Raw genomic sequence first — 19,716 nt, 5'->3', positions numbered from 1 at the left:
CGCCACCCAGGTGCCCCGAGCCTGGAATTTTAAAATCAGCAGGCTTGGCTCTGGGAGAGTCAAGGAGGGCATTAGGAAGCAAAGTCTCCATGCTTAAAGAGATAGCATAATAGCCCACAGAGATCCATCCTAGAAGCAGCAGTTTGAAAAATGCCAGGGGCATATGGGTAGGAGAGTTATTTACTCATTTCAGAGGGTGTCCCAGAGGGGAGGATTCACAGGGAGACTCCTCCAGAAACAAAAGAGCTGGCAGGTGCCAATTTCCTCCCCTGCCCCCCAGCATAAACACACGGCTACCTGCGGGAACCAGCACAGCACCCACGTTAACTACCTACCTTGCTTACACCAAGCCCTGCTCTCCTTTGCTTTGGCGGATCTGTCCTTTCCAGTCATATTTGCCTGAGCCTTGATGCTTGGGCTGCTCCCTGAGAATACCTTGCAAAGCTTGCCAACACTATATCTTCTGACTGTGCACTTTGCAGGGACTCAGTCCTGGCAGTGATAGGGCAGCAGCTGGTAACCTCTCACAGAGGACACATGCACCTTGTTAAAACTGCATGCCTCACCCTGCATGCTTTGTGGGGTGGCCCCAGCCACCCTGGTCTCAGCAGTGGAGGCACATCTCCTCTCGCAAAGGACAGTGCCACCTTTTTAAAAGTGCTTGCCCCACCGCTACTTTCAAGAACAGGAGACACAGCTAACTTTCCTAACACACAGAAACACAGAGAGTTAGAAAAAATGAGAGGAATGTGTCCCAAATGAAAGAGCAGGACAAAACCACAACAAGAGACCTAAGTGAAATGGAGATAAGTAATATGCCTAAATAGAGAATTTGAAGCACTGAACTTCAGAAAAGAGTGGAGGACATCAGAGACACTTTAACAATGAGATAAAGAACCAGAGGTGATGAACACAATAAATGAAATTAAAAAAAAAAACCATTAGATGGAATAAATAGCATGCAGGAAGAAGAATGAATTAGTGACCTGGAGGACAGAGTCATGGAAAGTAATCAAGCTAAGCAGGTGAGAGAAAAAAAAATTATACAAAATGAAAAAAGACTTCAGGAACTCAGTTACTCCATCAAGCATAATAACAGGGACCTCAGAAGAGGGAGAAAGTAGGGCAGAAAATTTATTTGAAGAAATAATAGCTGAAATTTTCCTAATCGGAGGAGAAAACAGATATCTAGACCCAGGAGGCACAGTGATCCCCCAACAAAATCAACCCAAGGGGGACTATACCAAGACACATAGTAATTAAAATGGCAAAAAGTAGTGATAAAGAAAAATCATTTTAAAGCAGCAAGACAAAAGTAGTCAGTAACTTACAAGGGAAAACCCATAAGTCTGGCAGGAGATTTTTCAACAGAAGCTCTGCAAGCATAATATATTCAAAATGCAGAATGGGAAAAATTTGCATCCTGGAATATTCTAACCAACAAGGCTATCATTCAGAATAGAAAGAGAGAGAAAGAGTTTCCCAGACAAACCAAAACTAAAGGAGTTCATGACCACTAAACCAGCCCTACAAGAAAATGTTAGAGTGGACTCATGTAGAAAGGAGAGACCATAAGTAAGAGTGAGTAGGAAGCACAAAAGCAGTGAAAATAAGTATATTGTAAAAATCAAAGGATTCACAAAATAAAAGGAAGTAAAGTATGATACCATATACCTAAAACATGGGGAGGAGAGGAGTAAAGAATGGGTTCAAATTTAAACAACCATCAACTTAATATAACTACTATATGTAGAAGATGTTATATACATAATGGTAACCACAAATCAAAAATAAAAAGTAATCTGCAAAAAACAGAAAGGAAGTCAAATACATTATGAAAGAAAGCCAATTTATAGTGAGAGAAGAGAGCGAGGGAAGAAAGGAACAGAGAAAATATACAAAGCCAACCACAAAACAAATACAAAATGTTAATAAATACATCTATATCAATAATTACTTTGAATGTAAATGGACTAAACACTCAAAGACACAGGGTGGTGGAAAGGATAAAAAACCTACTTATATGCTGCCTATAAGAGACTCGTTCTAGTCTTAAGACACCTGCAGATTGGGGGTCCTTGGGTGGCTCAGTCATTGGGCATCCAACTTCGGCTCAGGTCATGATCTCACCATTCATGAGTTTAAGCCCCACGTCGGGCTCTGTGCTGACAGCTCAGAGTCTGGAGCCTGATTCGGATTCTGTCTCCTTCTCTGTGCTCCTCCCCCACTTGCGTTTTGTCTCTCTCTCTCAAAAACAAATAAACATTAAAAAATATATTTAAAAGACACCCGCAGATTGAAAGTGAGGGGATGAAGAAATACCTATCATGCAAATGGATATCAAAATAAAGCTGGAATAGCAATACTTATGTTAGACAAAATAGACTTTAAAAGAGTCTGTGAAAAGAGAGAAAGAAGAACACTATATAATAAAGGGGACAATCCAACAAGATAACAGCAATTATATATATATATAATATATATATATGTATATATATATATATATACATATACATATATATGTGTGTGTGTGTGTGTGCGCACACACATGTATATACACCAAATATGGAAGCACCCAAATATATAATTCAGTAACAAACACAAAGGAACTAACTGATGATAATGCAATAACTCTATGGGACTTTAATACCTTACTTACATCAATGGACAGATCATCCAAATGAACATAAACAAGGAAATGGGCTTGAACGACACACTAGACCAGATGGATCTAACAGATGTATTCAGAATATTCAATTCCAAAACAGAATATACAAGTGAACATGGAACATTATCCAGAATAGATCACATATTAGCCCAGAGAAACATACACAACAGATTCAAAATGATCTAAGTCTCACTATGCATGTTTTCTGACCACCACGCTATAAAAGTAGAAATCAACCACAAGCAAAAATCTGGAAAGACCACAAGTACATGGAGGTTAAATAACATGCTACTAAACAATGAATGGGTCAACTGAGAAATCAAAGAAGAAATAAAAAAATACATGGAAACGTGTAAAAATGAAAACAGCCTAAAACCCTTGGAATCTAGCAAAAGCTGTTCTAAAAGGGAAGCTAGAGAAATCTCAAATAACTCAATCTTATAACCTCAAGGAGCTAGAAAAAGAAGGAAAAAACCCAAATCCAAAAACTAGCAGAAGGAAGGAAATGATAAAGATTAGTGGAAGTAAATTATATAGAAACTAAAAAAAAAAAAATCAGGAAAAGACCTCTCTGACCTCAGCCGCAGCAATTTCTTACTTGACACATCCCCAAAGGCAAGGGAGTTAAAAGCAAAAATGAACTACTGGGACCTCATGAAGGTAAAAAGCTTCTGCACAGCAAAGGAAACAATCAACAAAACTAAAAGGCAACCAACGGAATGGGAAAAGATATTTGCAAATGACATATCAGACAAAGGGCTAGTATCCAAAATCTATAAAGAGCTCACCAAACTCCACACCCAAAAAACAAATAATCCAGTGAAGAAATGGGCAGAAAACATGAATAGACACTTCTCTAAAGAAGACATCCAGATGGCCAACAGGCACATGAAAAGATGCTCAACATCGCTCCTCATCAGGGAAATACAATTCAAACCCACACTCAGATATCACCTCACGCTAGTCAGTGGCCAAAATGAACAAATCAGGAGACTATAGATGCTGGAGAGGATGTGGAGAAATGGGAACCCTCTTGCACTGTTGGTGGGAATGCAAACTGGTGCAGCCACTCTGGAAACAGTGTGGAGGTTCCTCAAAAAATTAAAAATAGACCTACCCTATGACCCAGCAGTAGCACTGCTAGGAATTTACCCAAGGGATACAGGAGTACTGATGCATAGGGGCACTTGTACCCCCAATATTTATAGCAGCACTATCAACAATAGCCAAACTGATGAATGGATAAAGAAATTGTGGTTTATACACACAATGGAGTACTACGTGGCAATGAGAAAGAATGAAATATGGCCCTTTGTAGTAACGTGGATGGAACTGGAGAGTGTGATGCTAAGTGAAATAAGCCATACAGAGAAAGACAGATACCATATGTTTTCACTCTTATGTGGATCCTGAGAAACTTAACAGAAACCCATGGGGGAGGGGAAGGAAAAATAAGAAAAAAAAGAGGTTAGAGTGGGGGAGAGAGCCAAAGCATAAGAGACTCTTAAAAACTGAGAACTGAGGGTTGATGGGGGATGGGGGGGATGGGAGGGAGGGGAGGGTAGGTGATGGGCATTGAAGAGGGCATCTTTTGGGATGAGCACTGGGTGTTGTATGGAAACTAATTTGACAATAAATTTCATATAATCAAAAAAAAAATAAATTAAAAAAAAAGAAACTAAAAAAAAAAAAAGAAACCAAGAGCTGGTTCTTTGAAAAGATCAACAAAATTGATAAACCTCTAGCCAGACTTATAAAGAAAAGGAAAAAAGAGGACTCAAACAAACTCAGAAATGAAGTGAAAGAGGAGAAATAACAAATGACACCACAGGAATACAAAGGATTATTAGAGACTATAATGAAAAATTATATGCCAACAAATTGAACGATGTAGAAGAAATGGATAAATTACTAGAAACATATAAACTGCCAAAACTGAAGCAGGAAGAAATAGAAAATTTGAACAGACCAGTTACCAGCCAGGAAATTGAAACAGTAATCAAAAACCTCCCAGCAAACAAAAGCCCAGGACTAGATGCCCTCACAGTGAATTGTACCAAATATTTAAAGCAGAGTTAATGTTTATTCTCAAACTATTCCAAAAAATAGAAAAGGAAGGAAAACTTCCAAATTCACTCTATGAGGCCAGCATTACCCTGATACCAAAACCAGATGAAGACACTACCAAAAAGACTATTACAGGCCAATATCCCTGATTAACATAGATGCAAAAATTCTTAACAAAATGCTAGCAAACCAAATTCAACAATACATTGAAAAATCATTCACAGGGGTGCCTGGGTGGCTCAGTCAGTTAAGCATCTGATCTCCACTCAGGTCGTGATCTCACGGTTCATGGTTTTGAGCCCTCTGTTGGGCTCTATGCTGATAATAGAGCCTGCTTGGAATCTCTCTCCCTCTCTCTGCCCCTACCCCACTTGTGCTCTTTCTCTCTCTCTCAAAATAAATAGACTTTAAAAAAAGCATTCACAAAGATCAAGTGGGATTTATTCCTGAGATGCAAAGGTGATTCAATATTTGCAAATCAATCAATGTGATACATCATACCAATAAGTGAAAGGAAGAAACATGACAATTTCAGTACACACAGAGAAAACATTTGACACAATACAACATTTATTCATGATAAAATCCCTCAACAAGGTTAGAGGGAACATACCTCAAAATAATAAAGGTCTTATATGAAAACCCCACAGCTAACATCATCCTCAATGGGGAAAACCTAAGAGCTTTTCCCTTAAGATCAGGAACTAGACAAGGCTATCCATTCTTACCACTTTTATTCAACAAAGTACTGGAAGTCCTAGCCATAGCAATAAGACAAGAGAAAGGAATAAAATGGATCCAAATTGGTAAGGAAGAAGTAAAAATTTCACTATTTGCAGATGACATGATACTATATATAGAAAACCTGAAAGATTACACACACAAAAAAACAACCCCTACTAGAACTGATAACTGAATTCCACATGGTTGCAGGATACAAAATCAATGTACAGAAAGCCATTGCATTACCAAACATCAGTAGTGAAGCAGGAGAAAGAGAAATTAAGAAAACAATCCCACTTACAATGGCACCCAAAAATAAGATACCTAGGAATGAACCTAACCAAAGAGCTGAAAGACCTGTCATCTAAAAACCATAAAACACTCATGAAAGAAATTGATGATAACCCAAAGAAACAGAAAGACATTCCATGTGCATGTAAGAAGAACAAATATTGTTAAACTACACATTTAATGCAATCCCTATCAAAATACCAAAGCAGTTTTCACAGAAGTAGAATAATCCTAAAATTTGTATGGAACCACAAAAGACTCTGCCTGAATAGCCAAAGCCATCTTGAAAAAGCAAAGCAAAGCTGGAGATATCCTGTCTCTGGACTTCAAGTTATATTATAAAGCTGTAGTAATCAAAACAATGTGGTACTGGTTCAAAAACAGATGTATAGATCAATGTAACAATAGAAAATCTAGAAGTAAACCCACAATTATATGGATAATTGATCTTCAACAAAGCAGGAAAGAATATTTAATGGCAAAAAAGGCAGTCTCTTCAACAAATGGTGTTGGGAAAACTGGACAGTAACATGCAGAAGAATGAAACTAGACCACTTTCTTACACCATATACAAAAATAAATTCAAAATGGATTAAATATCTATACTTGATACTGGAAACCATAAAAATCCTAGAAAATAATATAGGAAATAATTTTCCTAACATTGGCCATAACAAAATCTTTCTAGATCTGTCTCTTGAGGCAAGGGAAACAAAAGCAAAAATAGACTGTTGGCACTATATCAAAATAAAAAGCTGCTGCACAGCGAGGGAAACAACCAATATCAAAACAACCAAAAGACAATCTGAATGGGAGAAGATATTTGCAAATATTGTATCTGATAAAGGGTTAGTATCCAAAATTTAGAACTTACAGAACTCAATACCAGAAACCAAATAATCAAATAAAAAATGGGCAGAAGACATGAACCAACATTTCCCCAAAGAAGACATCCAGCTGGCCAACAGACACATGAAAAGATGCTCAACATCACTCATTATCAGGGAAATGCAAATAAAAAGCACAGTGAGATACCATCTGTCAGAATAGCTAAAATCAAAAACTAAAGAAACAACAGGGTGTTGGCGAGGATGTGGCAAAGGGGAACCCTCATGCATTGTTGGTGCATATGCAAACTGGTGAAGTCACTCTGGAAAGCAGTATGGAGGTTCCTCAGAAAGTTAAAAATAGAACTACTCTACGATCCAGCAATTACACTACTAGGTATTTACTCAAAAGATACAAATATACAGATTTGAAGGGGTATAGGCACCCCGATGTTTATAGAAGTATTACCAATAATAGCCAAACTATGGAAAGAGCCCAAGTGTCTATCAGTAGATGCATGGATAAAGAGGTGATATATGTAGGGAATATTATTTAGCCATTAAAAAAGAATGACATTTTTCCATTTGCAACAACATGGATGGATCTAGAGAGAATACTATGTGAAATGCAGTCAGAAAAAGACAAATACCATATGATTTCACTCATATGTGAATTTAAAGGAACAAAACAAAGGAGCAATGGAGGGGGGAAAACCCCTTAACTGTAGAGAACAAAGTGATGGTTACCAGAGGGGAGGTGAGGAGAGGTTGGGTAAAATAGGTGAAGGGCATTGGGAGTGCACTTATATTGATGAGCGCTTTGTAAGGTATGGTATTGTTGAATGGCTATATTATACACCTGAAACTGATGCAGCAGTATATGTTCACTATATGTTAAAATAAAGAGTTCAATTATACAGCTGAAGAAAGGAACAACTTTTGGGTAGAAGGTGGCATTGCTTGGGGAGGTATGGGAGAAGAGGCCGAGGCAGGGGCTGTTTGGGCAACAGGGTGTTGGGGGGAGATGTGCTCCAAACCATGAGGATGAGGACGCAGGGGGGTTTAAGAATGAGGATGTGCAATGTTCAACCTCTGGTCATGGGCATTACTGGGATTCAAACTCCACCTGGGTATATGGAGCAGGAAGTAAAGCCTGAGCATGAACTAGGAAGTGGCCATGCAAACAGGACTCCCTTGCAATTCCCAGAAATCTGTGGGGTGGATAACAGACTTGCCCACAGGATTGGGGAATAGGAAGCAGAGCCCATCTCAATTAAACCTTCAAAGACAGAGTGAACTTGGCTGACATCAGGGTTAAATGAATTTAATAGAGGATTGTGTTAAGACTTGGAGAAGTTATGAAACTGGCTTACGGCAACACACCAAGTTAAGTGGCAAGGCTAGAACTTGAACTCTGGTCTCACGGCCCCAGACTTCTTATTCTACTGTCACCCTCTCTGGAACAGAAGGACGGCTCCTTGCAAAGTCAGACCTGAGGCTCTTGGAGACATAGACTTGGGTGTTCTGTGGGTTTTGCTAGCATGTTAGGCTGTGTTTTCACAAACGGAGATAAAAATGGGGATATCAGTGCTTGCTATTTGCCCTGCAGGCACAATGACAAAAAAAAGACATCATGCTGCATTTCTCCTGGGAGAATGATGAGCTTGCCTGTCAACTTTTAGAAGCTCTGTGGAAATGCACTGTTCTTGGTCTCACCCTCCCTCACCTTTCTATCTGGCCTAGCATCACCTGAACTCTCAGACTTTCCATGGTGGGAGCCTCAGAACTGGGTGACTCAGCTTTTATATAGCTCTTGTTTGTTTTAAACCAGAAAATATTTCTTCCTGCTCCGTATACCCAGGTACCAGCCAGTGATTATCAGGCACCAGAGCCCTGGAAATGCTACTGTTTAAATGGCTACCAAAATCTTCAACCCTTGGAAGGGGACTTTCGGCCTAAGTCAGTGATGGGTTGTGGGGCTTTGGATAAATCTTGTAAAAAATTGTTTTTATGTTTATTTTTGAGACAGAGAGAGAGAGAGAGAGCTCAAGCAGGGGAGGGGCAGGCAGAGAGGAAGACACAGAATTGGAAGCAGGCTCCAGGCTCTGAGCTATCAGCCCAGAGCCAGATATAGGGCTCGAACTCACGAGCCTTCGAGCCAGCAATGAGATCATGAGCCGAAGTCGGCCACTTAACCAACTGAGCCACCCAGGTGCCTTTAAATCTTTTTTTTTTTCTTGCCTGGACCTCAGCTTCATGCCATGCAACATGAGGGGAAATAGACCCTGGTCAGATCAGTGGTTTCCAAAGTGGTGTCCGTAAATTTGGCAGGAGAAGCCAATAAGATATCCCCAAAGTGATTAAAAGCCAAATGCTATCAGGTTGTTGTCCTGGAGTGGAGGACACCGAATCTCTGGCTTTGGGCTGGAATTAGACCATTGTGTGTTAGCTCTGTATATGGTCTGCTGATCAGAAGTTCATTTGGGATAGTTATGCTCATGGAAAAACATACAAGTAAACAAATTATTAATTATTAAATACAGTTTGGGAAACAAAAGCTTCCAAAATAGCAGGTCTATGGAGGAAAGACCTAGGAAATATCAAAAGGTGTTTGGAGATCACTTAGATGATAAAATCGCTAAGATAAAAGCCAGATAAAGTGTACTCCCTAGAGTGACAAGTGAAATACTGAGAAACTCAGGGGACATTGTACGCCTGGTCAATATAATAAATGGGCAGAATATTCAAGGAATATTAAAGACCTACCACTTAATATGTGGAGATAACCAAAGAGATCCTGGGTCTCAATGACCCCAAACCTGATTACAGGCTGGTGGGGTGATATACGGTGGCCATCTCCTGCTGGATTCTTCCAGAGCTGACCACAGAGCTCAGGAGTGACATGCTGCCTGGACACTGGCTTTTCCATTCCTTCTGCTTCCTGGTCAGCTCCTTCCTGCCACTTGAGGGTCTTGGTTGAGATGGTTCCAGTTAAAGATGATTCCATCCTGTTTGATGCCAAAGGGAGTCTGGCAGGTAGATATTACTTCACTACAATGTCTGCTCCATGGGGACTGGCTTTTATTTTTTTTTGGTGCCTCTGTTGTCTTTTGCTATGTCTGGTCTGTGCCTAGTTCAGGGTAGTTTCTCAATCCATGCATGTTGATGACTGAATGCAACCCAGAAAATATGCACCTTAACTTTTAAAAGACCTCCTCTGGGTCAGCAAGAGTCCTGTGGAGGCAGGTCATCTGCCTTCTCCTTGGCTCTCCCCATCCTGTTCTCTCATGTTTCCTGATGGACTCTGATTCAGGCATGGATTTCTCTAGAATAAGCCACTTTCCAGTTCAACACTGGTGATTCTGGACGTTCCCATGATTTCAGTCTCACAACCTGCACTGATCCCTACAACTCTGAGTCTGAATTCCTGTTTTCAGTTGTATTGCCTGCAGTAGTTTTCTATGGCTAATGTAACAAACTACCACAGATGTGGTGGCTTAACCCAACACAAATGTATTATCTGGAGGTCAGAAATCTGCAATGAGTATTAAAGGATTAAAATAAAAGTGTCACTAGAGCTGTCTGTCTTCCTTTCTGGAGTCTGTAGGGGCCAAACTATTCCTCATCTCCCCAGGTTTTTAGAGGCGGCCAGCATTCCTTGACCTGTGGCTGTGTCACTCCACTTTCTGCTTCCATAATCCCATGGTCTGCTTCCATCACCACTGACTTTGATCTTCTTGCACCCCTCTGACTAGGAACCTAATATGGGGCCCAGCTGGATAACTCAGGACAATTTACATACCTCAACATCCTTAAATTTACCACATCTGTAAAGTCCCTTGTATGAGATAACATATTCATAGATTTAGAGACCAGGATGTGGACATCTTTTGGCGGGGGCATGATTCTGTCTACTGCACAGTTCCAACCCATGGCTGGCACAGAGGATTTCCTGAGTTGTCTAAACAATGTGGCAGGTGTGGCATGACCATGACGAGGGCTTCTTTTTGGGTCTGCTCCCCATGAGCTCTGGTCTATCTGTAGAGCCCACAAAGATGGAAGAGATCTTGGGTCAACGCTGTTGGGTGTGACTGGAAAGATTCTTTCTGATGTGCCCACTGGAAACCACACTGTCATTTGCTGGATGTTGTGGTTCTAGGATATTGCTCCACTAATCTGATCATAGGCCTTGGAGTCCCAAAGAGCTAAAAAGAAAATCTCTAAGGTTGAATATGTAGTTGCCTTCAGAGTCTTTATCTCTAGCTCCCACTGCTTGTAATTATCTTTGAACTGAAGCCACTGTGGAGAAGGGAAAATATCTGTGGTTGGGGATAGCTGACTGAATGATGCAGTATAGGATTCCGAGCAGAGGCAGGCAGATTTGGCCAGCAGTGCAAGAAAATAAGTCACTAGAGATGTTTCCTCCTCTCCTCAACCTTATTTTGCTGCAACTTACAGGTAGTCCTGCCACAACCCTGCACACAAGCCCTTATGGTTGGCCCGTGGTCAAACCAGAGGATGTGGCATTCACTGGTCCTCTGATGATGCTCAGGACCTATGACAGACCCATCTGTGTTGCTGGGCTGGCCAGGAAGCTGTAGCTGTCCTGGCATGGGCATGCTGGCAGACAAATGCTGATGCCGCTTCAAAGAACCGCCCTTCCAGGTGCTGAGGGCAGCTTTTCTGCTGCTCACGCTGTGTCATTGTTTATTTTCGCAAGGCACCCAGCTGTTGCGGTGATGATATTTATATCAATAAGTGTTCTATTCATCTGTCGATTTTAGGGGATGCTTGCCAGCTGCATATGGCAGCCAACCTCATGGCCCTTCTAAACCTGATGTTTTTGCAGTTAATCAATTCTTAAAGGCTGTATCAACATCTGGGGCTGAGAAATCTTCATTCATCCAAGACACACCCTGGAAGGGGCAGTTATAGTCAATGACCTAGACCCCTGCTTCTCTACATGTCCCAAAGTGAGATTCTTTCACACTCCTCCTCCATGCCCAAGCTCTGGTTTTGCAAAAAGGGCTTCTGGAAAAGGGGGAACAGCAAACAGGCTTTCACAGGCTCTACTTCATTCATGGACTCAGTGAGCAGAGTTCACCATTTTAATTTCTCAGGCAAAGGAATAGGGTGGTGATGCCTTCTGAGTCTGGAACTCCACAGAAGTCTTTGTTTTATGGGAATCCATTTAATTTCATGGTTATCTTGGATTCCAGCCACATCTACTGATTGAGCCCCTTGGGGACTCACACACCATATTCAGTCTGTCAGGATATTTTGTTGGGTTTCCCTTCAGGAGATATCCAGAATCCACTCCACGGCTACCACTTAGGTTCAAGCTGCCATCACGTCCCTTAGCAAATACACTCTCCTTCCAAGACCATTAGTGTGTTCTCAACACAGTAGCTAGAGGGATGGTTTGTTTGTTTGTTTGTTTTTTAAAGGTCAAAGTATGTCACTCCTCTCCTCAAAACCTGTCAGTGGCTCCCTTCTTCTCTCAGAGTAAAACTCGAGTTCTTCCTAGGACCCCTAAGGGCCTCCATGACCTGGCCCTGCCATGTGTCTGTGTCACCTGCTGCTGCTGTTTCCATGTTCACTCTGTTCCAGTCACAATGGCCTCTGTGCTGTTCCTCAAATGTGCCAGGCATGTGCGCACCATAAGGTGTTGGTGTGGGTTGTCCTTTCTCCCTGCAATGCTCTTCCCAGAGATGGTCACACGGCTCATTCTCTCCACCTCCTTCAAAAATACGCTTATATGTGACCTTCTCAATATAGCTTGCCTTGATCACTCTATCAATAGAGTGCCCCACACCTGCCTTCCAGTCTTCCTCTTAATTTTTTCCAAACACTCATCACCTTCTAACATATAATTGAGTACATTATAGGGACTTGGTTACATATTGTCTCCTTCACTTTAGAAGTTGCACCAGAGATGGGAATTTGTTGTTTTGCTTTCTGTGTCTTGTTCACGATGCATTCTAAGCACCTAGAACAGCTTCTGGAAGACAGCAGATACTCCACAAATATAGGTGAATGATGAGCAAATCTCTCGTGAACGTATTATGTTCACATCCCACCAGGCGCTCAATTTCATCCTGATGATCTGCTCCTCTCCCCGCCTCCCCCTGTCTTCCCTCATCTTGGTCGGTGTGACCCCAGACGTCTAACTGCCTAGACTTGAGCTCCTGCCACCATCCACAACGTCTCCTTCTCATTCACCTCCCACATCCAACTGCTCCCCAAACCTGTAGATTTCCATCTGGGAACCAACTTTCACATCCAAGCCCGCCTCCTGATCACTACCTTTCTTTTCTGTACATCTGCAGAATCCGCTTCCCAGTCTCCTGGCTTCCAGGTTTCCCTCTAACTTTTTCTCCTCACTGGTCCCCAGACTCAACTTTCTATCAGGAACCAGCCACACCATGGCTTAAAATCTGCAGAATCCCTCCTCCCTGGATAGCAAATATTGTCTAACGGTGCTCCTTGGAAACCCGAGGCTTCACAAAAGCACCCAGAGTCCTGACTCTCCAAGAGACACTGGGGGGACCAGAAGACCAGTCTGGGTGGAGCTCAACTCCCACCCCAGGTGGTTTCACCACGAACATCTCTTGATCACACATGCTTGAGCAATACAGCGCTTACACAAAAGCTTTTATTCGAAGAGAGGGTTCTGTTGCTTAGAAAGTAAGGGTCTGACACTATGCTGCAGGCCAAGGCTGAGATCTGAAGCCCACATGGGCAGCCCTCTGCAAGCAGGACACTGCTACATTTTGCAGCCTCACCACCCTCTTCTGCTCCCGATAGACCCTGAGCCCCAGCTCCACTGCAACCCCAGCTGTTCTAAAGAGAAGCCACACACATTCATACTGCCTTGCCTTTGCCCCACTGTTCCCTCTGCTCCGAGTGCCTTTTCCCAGCTCACTCAGCCCCACACACCCAAACTTCTGCTGCCTTCTTCAAGGCCAAAGTCACCTTCTTTTTGAAGTCTTCCCTCACCCTCTGGGCAGAATTAATTGCTCCCTGTTCCCGGCCAGCACAGCACTTTGCGTCTGACCTCTATTATAGCGCTGCCACACGAGGTTGGGACAATTTGCTCATCCGTCTCTGTAGCAAGACTGTGAGCTCCTGCAGGGCTGAGACCACAGCTCAGATCCATTTTATTTTATTCCCACACAAGGCCAGCATGCACACAGGAGTGCACTGAGTTTCTCTGAGTTTCTTTCAAGACAGTGAAAGGATCACTTTTCAAAAACCTGAAAGGACATTCTCACTTTTCCCACCCAGGAACGGCTCCCCTGCTATGGGGACCTGGGCTCCAGAAGCTGTCCCATGACAGGTGCTTTAGCACTCTTGGAGTCATCAGACCCCGGGGGGCTAAAGCATGAAGCCTGCCTGGACACCGGGGTCACCTGGGATGAAGCTGGGATCGGCGGGGTGGCTAGTGGGCAGAGGGTCTACAGTTCAAGCTCCAGGCTCTGTCAGTGCTGGGTGCATCTCCCAGGGGGCAGGCTGGGTGGGTGGGTGTGGCAAGGCATCAGAATATTCCGCAGGGCTGGAGACGCTCAGCAATGGGGAGGCTCTGTGAGCCTCTCAGCTCAGTGTGCTTGGTGTGATTTGGAGCAAAGCCCTAATCAGTGTGGTGGATGGAGCAGAATCTGGTTCTGCATAGGGAGGGAGGGCTGGACAAAGCCTACAAGCAGGGGGGAGTCACTGTTGGGAATGAGAGGGCTCAGGGGTGGCAGGGCCCAGGAAGAGACCTCCAGCTTCCACTGGCAGCAGGATGGGCTGGATCGGTGCTCAAAGCCAGACAGTGGCCATCAGCAGGCAGCTCGGTCGGGCAGGGGAAACACCATGCTGGCTCTCAGGCTCTCCCTCCAGCTCTTGGGCATGGCTTCCCGAATGCACCTGAGCACCTCGGGCAGTGGCTGGGCCCCTCCTACCTGGGCAGTGTCCATCTCATTCAGCATCACCACGGAGGAGCAGTTATAATCGAACACCAGCCTCCAGAAGTCTGCCACGGTGTTGGGTAGAGGGTGTTGGGTGACCACGAAGGCGGCGGGCTGCTTGTGGCTCTGACAAAGGAACGACATAGGCTTCGTAAAATACACATCCATCAGTGATGCTCTGATGGCGATGAGGCTTGGATGGCTGCCAGAGGCCCCCGAACCTGCCAAACAGATTGCACAAAACACCTACCTGTTCTGTTATCTCTGGGTGCCCAGGTGACAAAGGGGGCCTTCTCATAATGAACTCATTCTCCTCTAAACTAAGACATTTCATTAGGAAAGTGTCACTCGGCTGGGGATAATTCAAATAAATTATTTATGTTTTGGAGCTCAGCAAATAATCATCATTACAATATGAAATGAAAGATTCTGGCTGCAGATTTGCTGCTCTGCTGGCCAAAGCACCTCTTGGGACATTAGGGATATCTGTGGTCCTGTGCCCACAATGCTGGAGGAGGGGCTGGCTCAGCCCAAGGCAGAGAGCCTCCTGAAGGGGCTTCTATTGCAGGAGGCTCACTCCTGCCCCAAGGCCTGGCAGAAGATGGACACTGTGTGCTGTGAGACAATGGGCAGTGGAAGGTGCTCAGGTTTTAGGGTCAGGAAGGCCAGGGGTTCAAATCCACCATTCTTACTTGTAGGTTATTAATCATGTATCAATCTGTCCATCTGCTCCTTCCTTCCTTCCTTCCATCCATCCATCCATCCATCCATCCATCCATCCATTCATCCATCCAGGCATCATTTGTAGAGTGCCTTTTTTTTTCTTTTTGGTGGTAAGCCCTGGCCAGTTATTAGATCTTTCCAAAGTCACGTTCTTCATTGGGAAGAGGGGAATCACAACTCCGAAGGGATACTGTCATATGGATTGAATGAGATTTGCACTTGAAAATACCAGCACCCAAGAAAAGACTGTGAGCCCACTGGCAGGGCAGAAACACAACTTGGTTCTTCATCCTTGGCCCTAATGCTGTGGCTAGCACATGAGACACCCAGTACAGGTCCAGCAAACAAATGCATACACTCAATCCCATGTTACAGATGGGGAAACTGAGGCCCCCAGAAATTAGCTTGTGATAGTCTGGGCTACATTGGAAGCTCTGACTGGGCCTCATTTATTACAGTATCTCGTGAGGGGTTTGGAAAGATTGAAGAGCTTCTCCTTTAGTGGTCTGTGAAACTGGAGATTACCCATAGCCTATGTTCTTAATAAGCTTTTTTGAGAGACAGGCCTTGTGACAGACACAGCTGTTTTCAGTAGAGTGTCCAGTCAGCAGGAAATGGGGGGGATAGAGGGGCTTGCCTGTCCAAACCAGGGGAACACCCAGGCAAAAGACCCTGCCAACCATATTACATAAAGCACCTGTCCATTCTGTTATCTCTTGATGCCCTGGACAAAAAAAATGCCTAGCAACTGTGGATGTCACATAGGCACGAGGGTCCTGTCTTCCAAGGACCTTCTCCTGGTCAGTGGGATGGTCAAAGGGGGGAGTCTGGGAGGGCAGAATATTTAATTTCCCCAAAAGCGAAACTCTAGTTGCAGAGAGCAGGTCTTTGAGCCATTTCTAGACACAGAAAAGATCCTAGGTTTTAAAAGTCAAAAAACAGTATCCAGACCCTGGACTCCACCCTTCTGAGCTAGTTGACCTGGAGACAGTCATGCAAATACTCTGAGCCTCAGTATTTCATCTGGAAAATGGGGACAATAACACCCAAACACAGAATGAGTCAGGGTAAGTCCAGGGCCCGACATGGTACCTGCCCAACACTCGGTGAATGTTAGTTCTCTTTCCTTTTTCCCTGTCTCTGTGATAAATGCTCTATTAGGCCAGCATGCCTGACAAAGCCTTATCTGAAAATATGTTCAAGATCCGCGCTCCTGCTGGGTTTCAGGGATCAGCCGGCAATCCATTTCATGGATAACATCATCCTTTACCAGGGGAAACATTAAAAATTAACCCAGAGGACTTCATATTTTTCTGCTAGGAGCAAAGCTGCTATGGTTACCAGATAATGCACAGACTGAACTGGAATACAGATAAGGACTTTTTTTTTTTTTTTTTTTAAAGAAAGGCAAAGGCCCAGTGATGGCTCACAGGAGAAATGCCCTGTGGACAAAGAGAACATAATCAGCATCAGAGCTTGGCAGAAGACATTTGGCTCCAGGCAGCATCTAACCTACTAAGTAGAGGCCAGAAACATGTTTGATCCTTGCATAGATGAGGAAGCCAGGGGGGAGAGAGTTGGGACAAATGGGAGAAAAGCAATGGGGAACCTGGAAGTGTGAGTATACCCGCAGGCCCCTTCTCTTGCCACATGCGTGCACACACATGCATGCACACATACACATACGTGCACACATTGACCTTAGAGAGCTCTAAGGTAAAGGCCAGAGGTACTCCCTCCATCTTTAGCTATTTGATCTGACCAGGACAATGCTCCCTGCATCTGGACCCATAGCCAGGGTCTTCATGGAGGACTTGGGCACCCTGTGGGCCAAGGCCAGGGCAAGCCCTGACAGAGCTGATAAGCATTGACCTCCCATCACCTGCCTCCAACACTGACAGCCCTTGGGGAGAGTTTTAGGAGGGTCAGAGGTCAGAAGAGGAGTTGGCTTTGACCCGAGGACAGAGCACCCCACATTCTTGCCTGTTCCGGGTGAGACGGGAAGTCCACGTGGGCTGGATGGATGTAACCATGGACATGGGTTGGGGGTGGGGGCGGAATCTGAAGGGCTTATCCCCAATCAGGCAATGGTATTCTTGGTCCTGAGCCTCGGGATGTCTGTGTCCTAGTGGATTGCACAAACTGTGGGGAGGCCCAAGGAATGAATTCCAGGGTCTGAGTCCTGGCTTCTGGCTCTGCCAGTAGCTTTCAGGTGACCTTGAGCAAGTCTCTTCCTCTTTCTGGCCTCACTGTCCTTTGCTTAAAAGTACAAGGATGAGACCAGATAATCCATGGCTCATTCCTGCTGCAAATATCTCTACATCCAGGAGGTGGAGGAATGATCAGTGGAAGTAGCTGAAGGACCCAGGAGGAAAGCATATGAGTCAGGAACATGGACATGACCTTCTAATTAGGGTCATGACTCCTAAACCAGGTCAGGGTAGGAGTGCCCTTCTTAGATTTGCTGCCGAGAAAGCAGAAGAAAGTGCCTCTGATAGAACAGTCAGAAACATGGCCCATGCCCTTTGCTAAACCCATCACTTGTCCAGTTACTGAGCACCTACCATCTGCCAGCCTCATTCTTGCCTCTGCACATGAGTTCTGGGAGCCTGCCTGGGAGTTCCCCAAGGGCAGAACCTATGTCTGCACCATCCTGCATTCCCAAAGCTCAGGCCAGGGCCTGGCATAGAGAATGTTTCCTGAACTAAACTTAAGGCTGAGAGTTAGCTCTATGGGCAGCAGGAGGGTGTACTGGGAAGGCTTGTGCTGTGCCGTCATGGACCGATTTTATGCTTTTGGTCTATTCTTGACAGGAGTATGGGAGCAAAGAGCCAAGCACATGGCTTGTATATAGGTTTGGACCAGAGCCTTCAGGGGGAGCAAAGGTCCTTGTGGCCAGGAAGAGCAGAAGCAAAGAGAGGCTGGTTGGGGGTGGTGGTGTGGGGTGTCAGTGCCCTGGGCTCCAGCCATCTCCACCTTGAAGAAATTTCCCAGTGAGTGCCAGCCAGGGCTCAGCTTACGTCCATCAGTGCGGCATTGACGTAGTTGCTGGGTTCCCCATCCACCGAGATAAGGAAGGGCAGGCAGCGGTCCAGAGGCAGGACATCCATGCTCCGGTTCTTATCGTGGTTCCGGGGCAGGAGCCCGATGCTGCAGTCCTCGGGCCGGACGCGGGGAGTCACGATGTTGAGGGTCTGTAAGGCGCAAAGACAGATAGGTAGGCATTACTCAGGTGGTAGCCCCAAACAGAGGAGATAGCAAGGTTCAAAGCCAGCCTACCCCACCCTATCTGCATCCTGAAAGTTTGGCCCTCCGGTCCCTCCCCAGGACTTGTTCCTCTCCCATGTGATGTTCTGCCATCTCCCGTTAGCTGCTCCATGCAGGCTGAGAGCCCCTACCAGGGCTGTGAGACACCCCTATGATGCCAAGTATGTACAGACTGCATGCCCACACACAGAGCAGACACAGGCTCCCAACACCTGCCAACCATTTGAGCTAAGCTGCTCAGCTCTGTGAAGGGTGGGCGAGCCAGGAGGTCAGGGGGTAGGGGTGGGGGTGGGGAATCCCCCATGCATCCCTTGAAGTGCCAAGGAAGGAGGGAAAGGATTTCACCAATGCTCCTCTTAGAGAAAGCTGTTTTCAGAATGGAAGGGTGTCTGGATGAGCTTCCCAGGATAGATGAGAGACCCCCAGGAAGCAAACTCTAGGAGTCTGGAAAATTTCAGGGTTGTGTCGTGCAGAGTGAGTCTTGCAAGTGTGGGGCCACAGCTGAATTGCCCAGCCAGGAGACCAGATGTTCTGTGCGCCCACGAGTGGGATGTAGCCTCTGTCTTTCCCCTACTCAGTACTTGGTCTCCCCTCCCAATCAGTAAAGCTTCTGCTTGAGGGAGCACGGGGGCACTGGCCTGGCTGGGGTATATACCCATGGAACCAGGGGCTGGGTACTTGCCCCTCAATTCCTGGAGCTTCCTTGCTTCCCACTACCTGGTTCTCAGCACCTGTTGCCTAGGTAAGACCCTGGCACTGACCTCAGGACAAAGGGCTGGCCTCTTGGCCTACTCAGTGACTCACATCAAGGCCTCCACACCAAGGTGGCCACCATTCTGGCTACCTGGGTTACAAAGTACAGATGTGCTATGTCTGAGCTGAGCTCTGGGATGGTGCTTCCCAAAGTTCAATATGCAGATAAGTCACCCAGAGATCTTGTTAAACTCTACGTTCTTGTTCAGTAGCTGTGGGTGGGACCCAAGATACCACATTCCTCATGAACTCCCAGGTAAAGTTGATGGTGCTGGTCTCCAGACCCAACTCTGAGTAGTGAGGCTCTAGGACAGACACACTCCAATTACACAGAAATGGTAAGAAAAAACCCGAGTCCCTCCAGGGACGGCAGAGCATGAAACTCACACCTGTGTTTATAAACCTGTCTCCACCCACAACTAGGATTGGACTAGAACAAAGTTAGTTC

At 45.0% G+C, this 19,716-nt stretch overlaps 1 protein-coding gene across 14 annotated transcripts in view; it reads right to left on the bottom strand.

Annotated features, from left to right (window-relative positions):
* The window catches only part of PTPRT (protein tyrosine phosphatase receptor type T), a 1,072,026-nt gene that overhangs the window by 24,623 nt on the left and 1,027,687 nt on the right, over nucleotides 1–19,716 (bottom strand). For all 14 annotated transcript variants that reach the window (XM_043602349.1, XM_043602354.1, XM_043602350.1 and 11 more), the window contains 2 exons: nucleotides 18,269–18,442; nucleotides 14,520–14,651 (listed from right to left, as the gene is read on the bottom strand). In XM_043602349.1, the coding sequence (XP_043458284.1) occupies nucleotides 14,520–14,651; nucleotides 18,269–18,442 (306 nt within the window). The remainder of the gene's footprint in view (nucleotides 1–14,519; nucleotides 14,652–18,268; nucleotides 18,443–19,716) is intronic.

The sequence above is a fragment of the Prionailurus bengalensis genome, chromosome A3, assembly GCF_016509475.1.
Source record: "Prionailurus bengalensis isolate Pbe53 chromosome A3, Fcat_Pben_1.1_paternal_pri, whole genome shotgun sequence".
NCBI lineage: Eukaryota > Metazoa > Chordata > Mammalia > Carnivora > Felidae > Prionailurus > Prionailurus bengalensis.
Note: the sequence above shows the minus strand (reverse complement) of the source record. Positions and strands in the feature narration are given on the sequence as shown.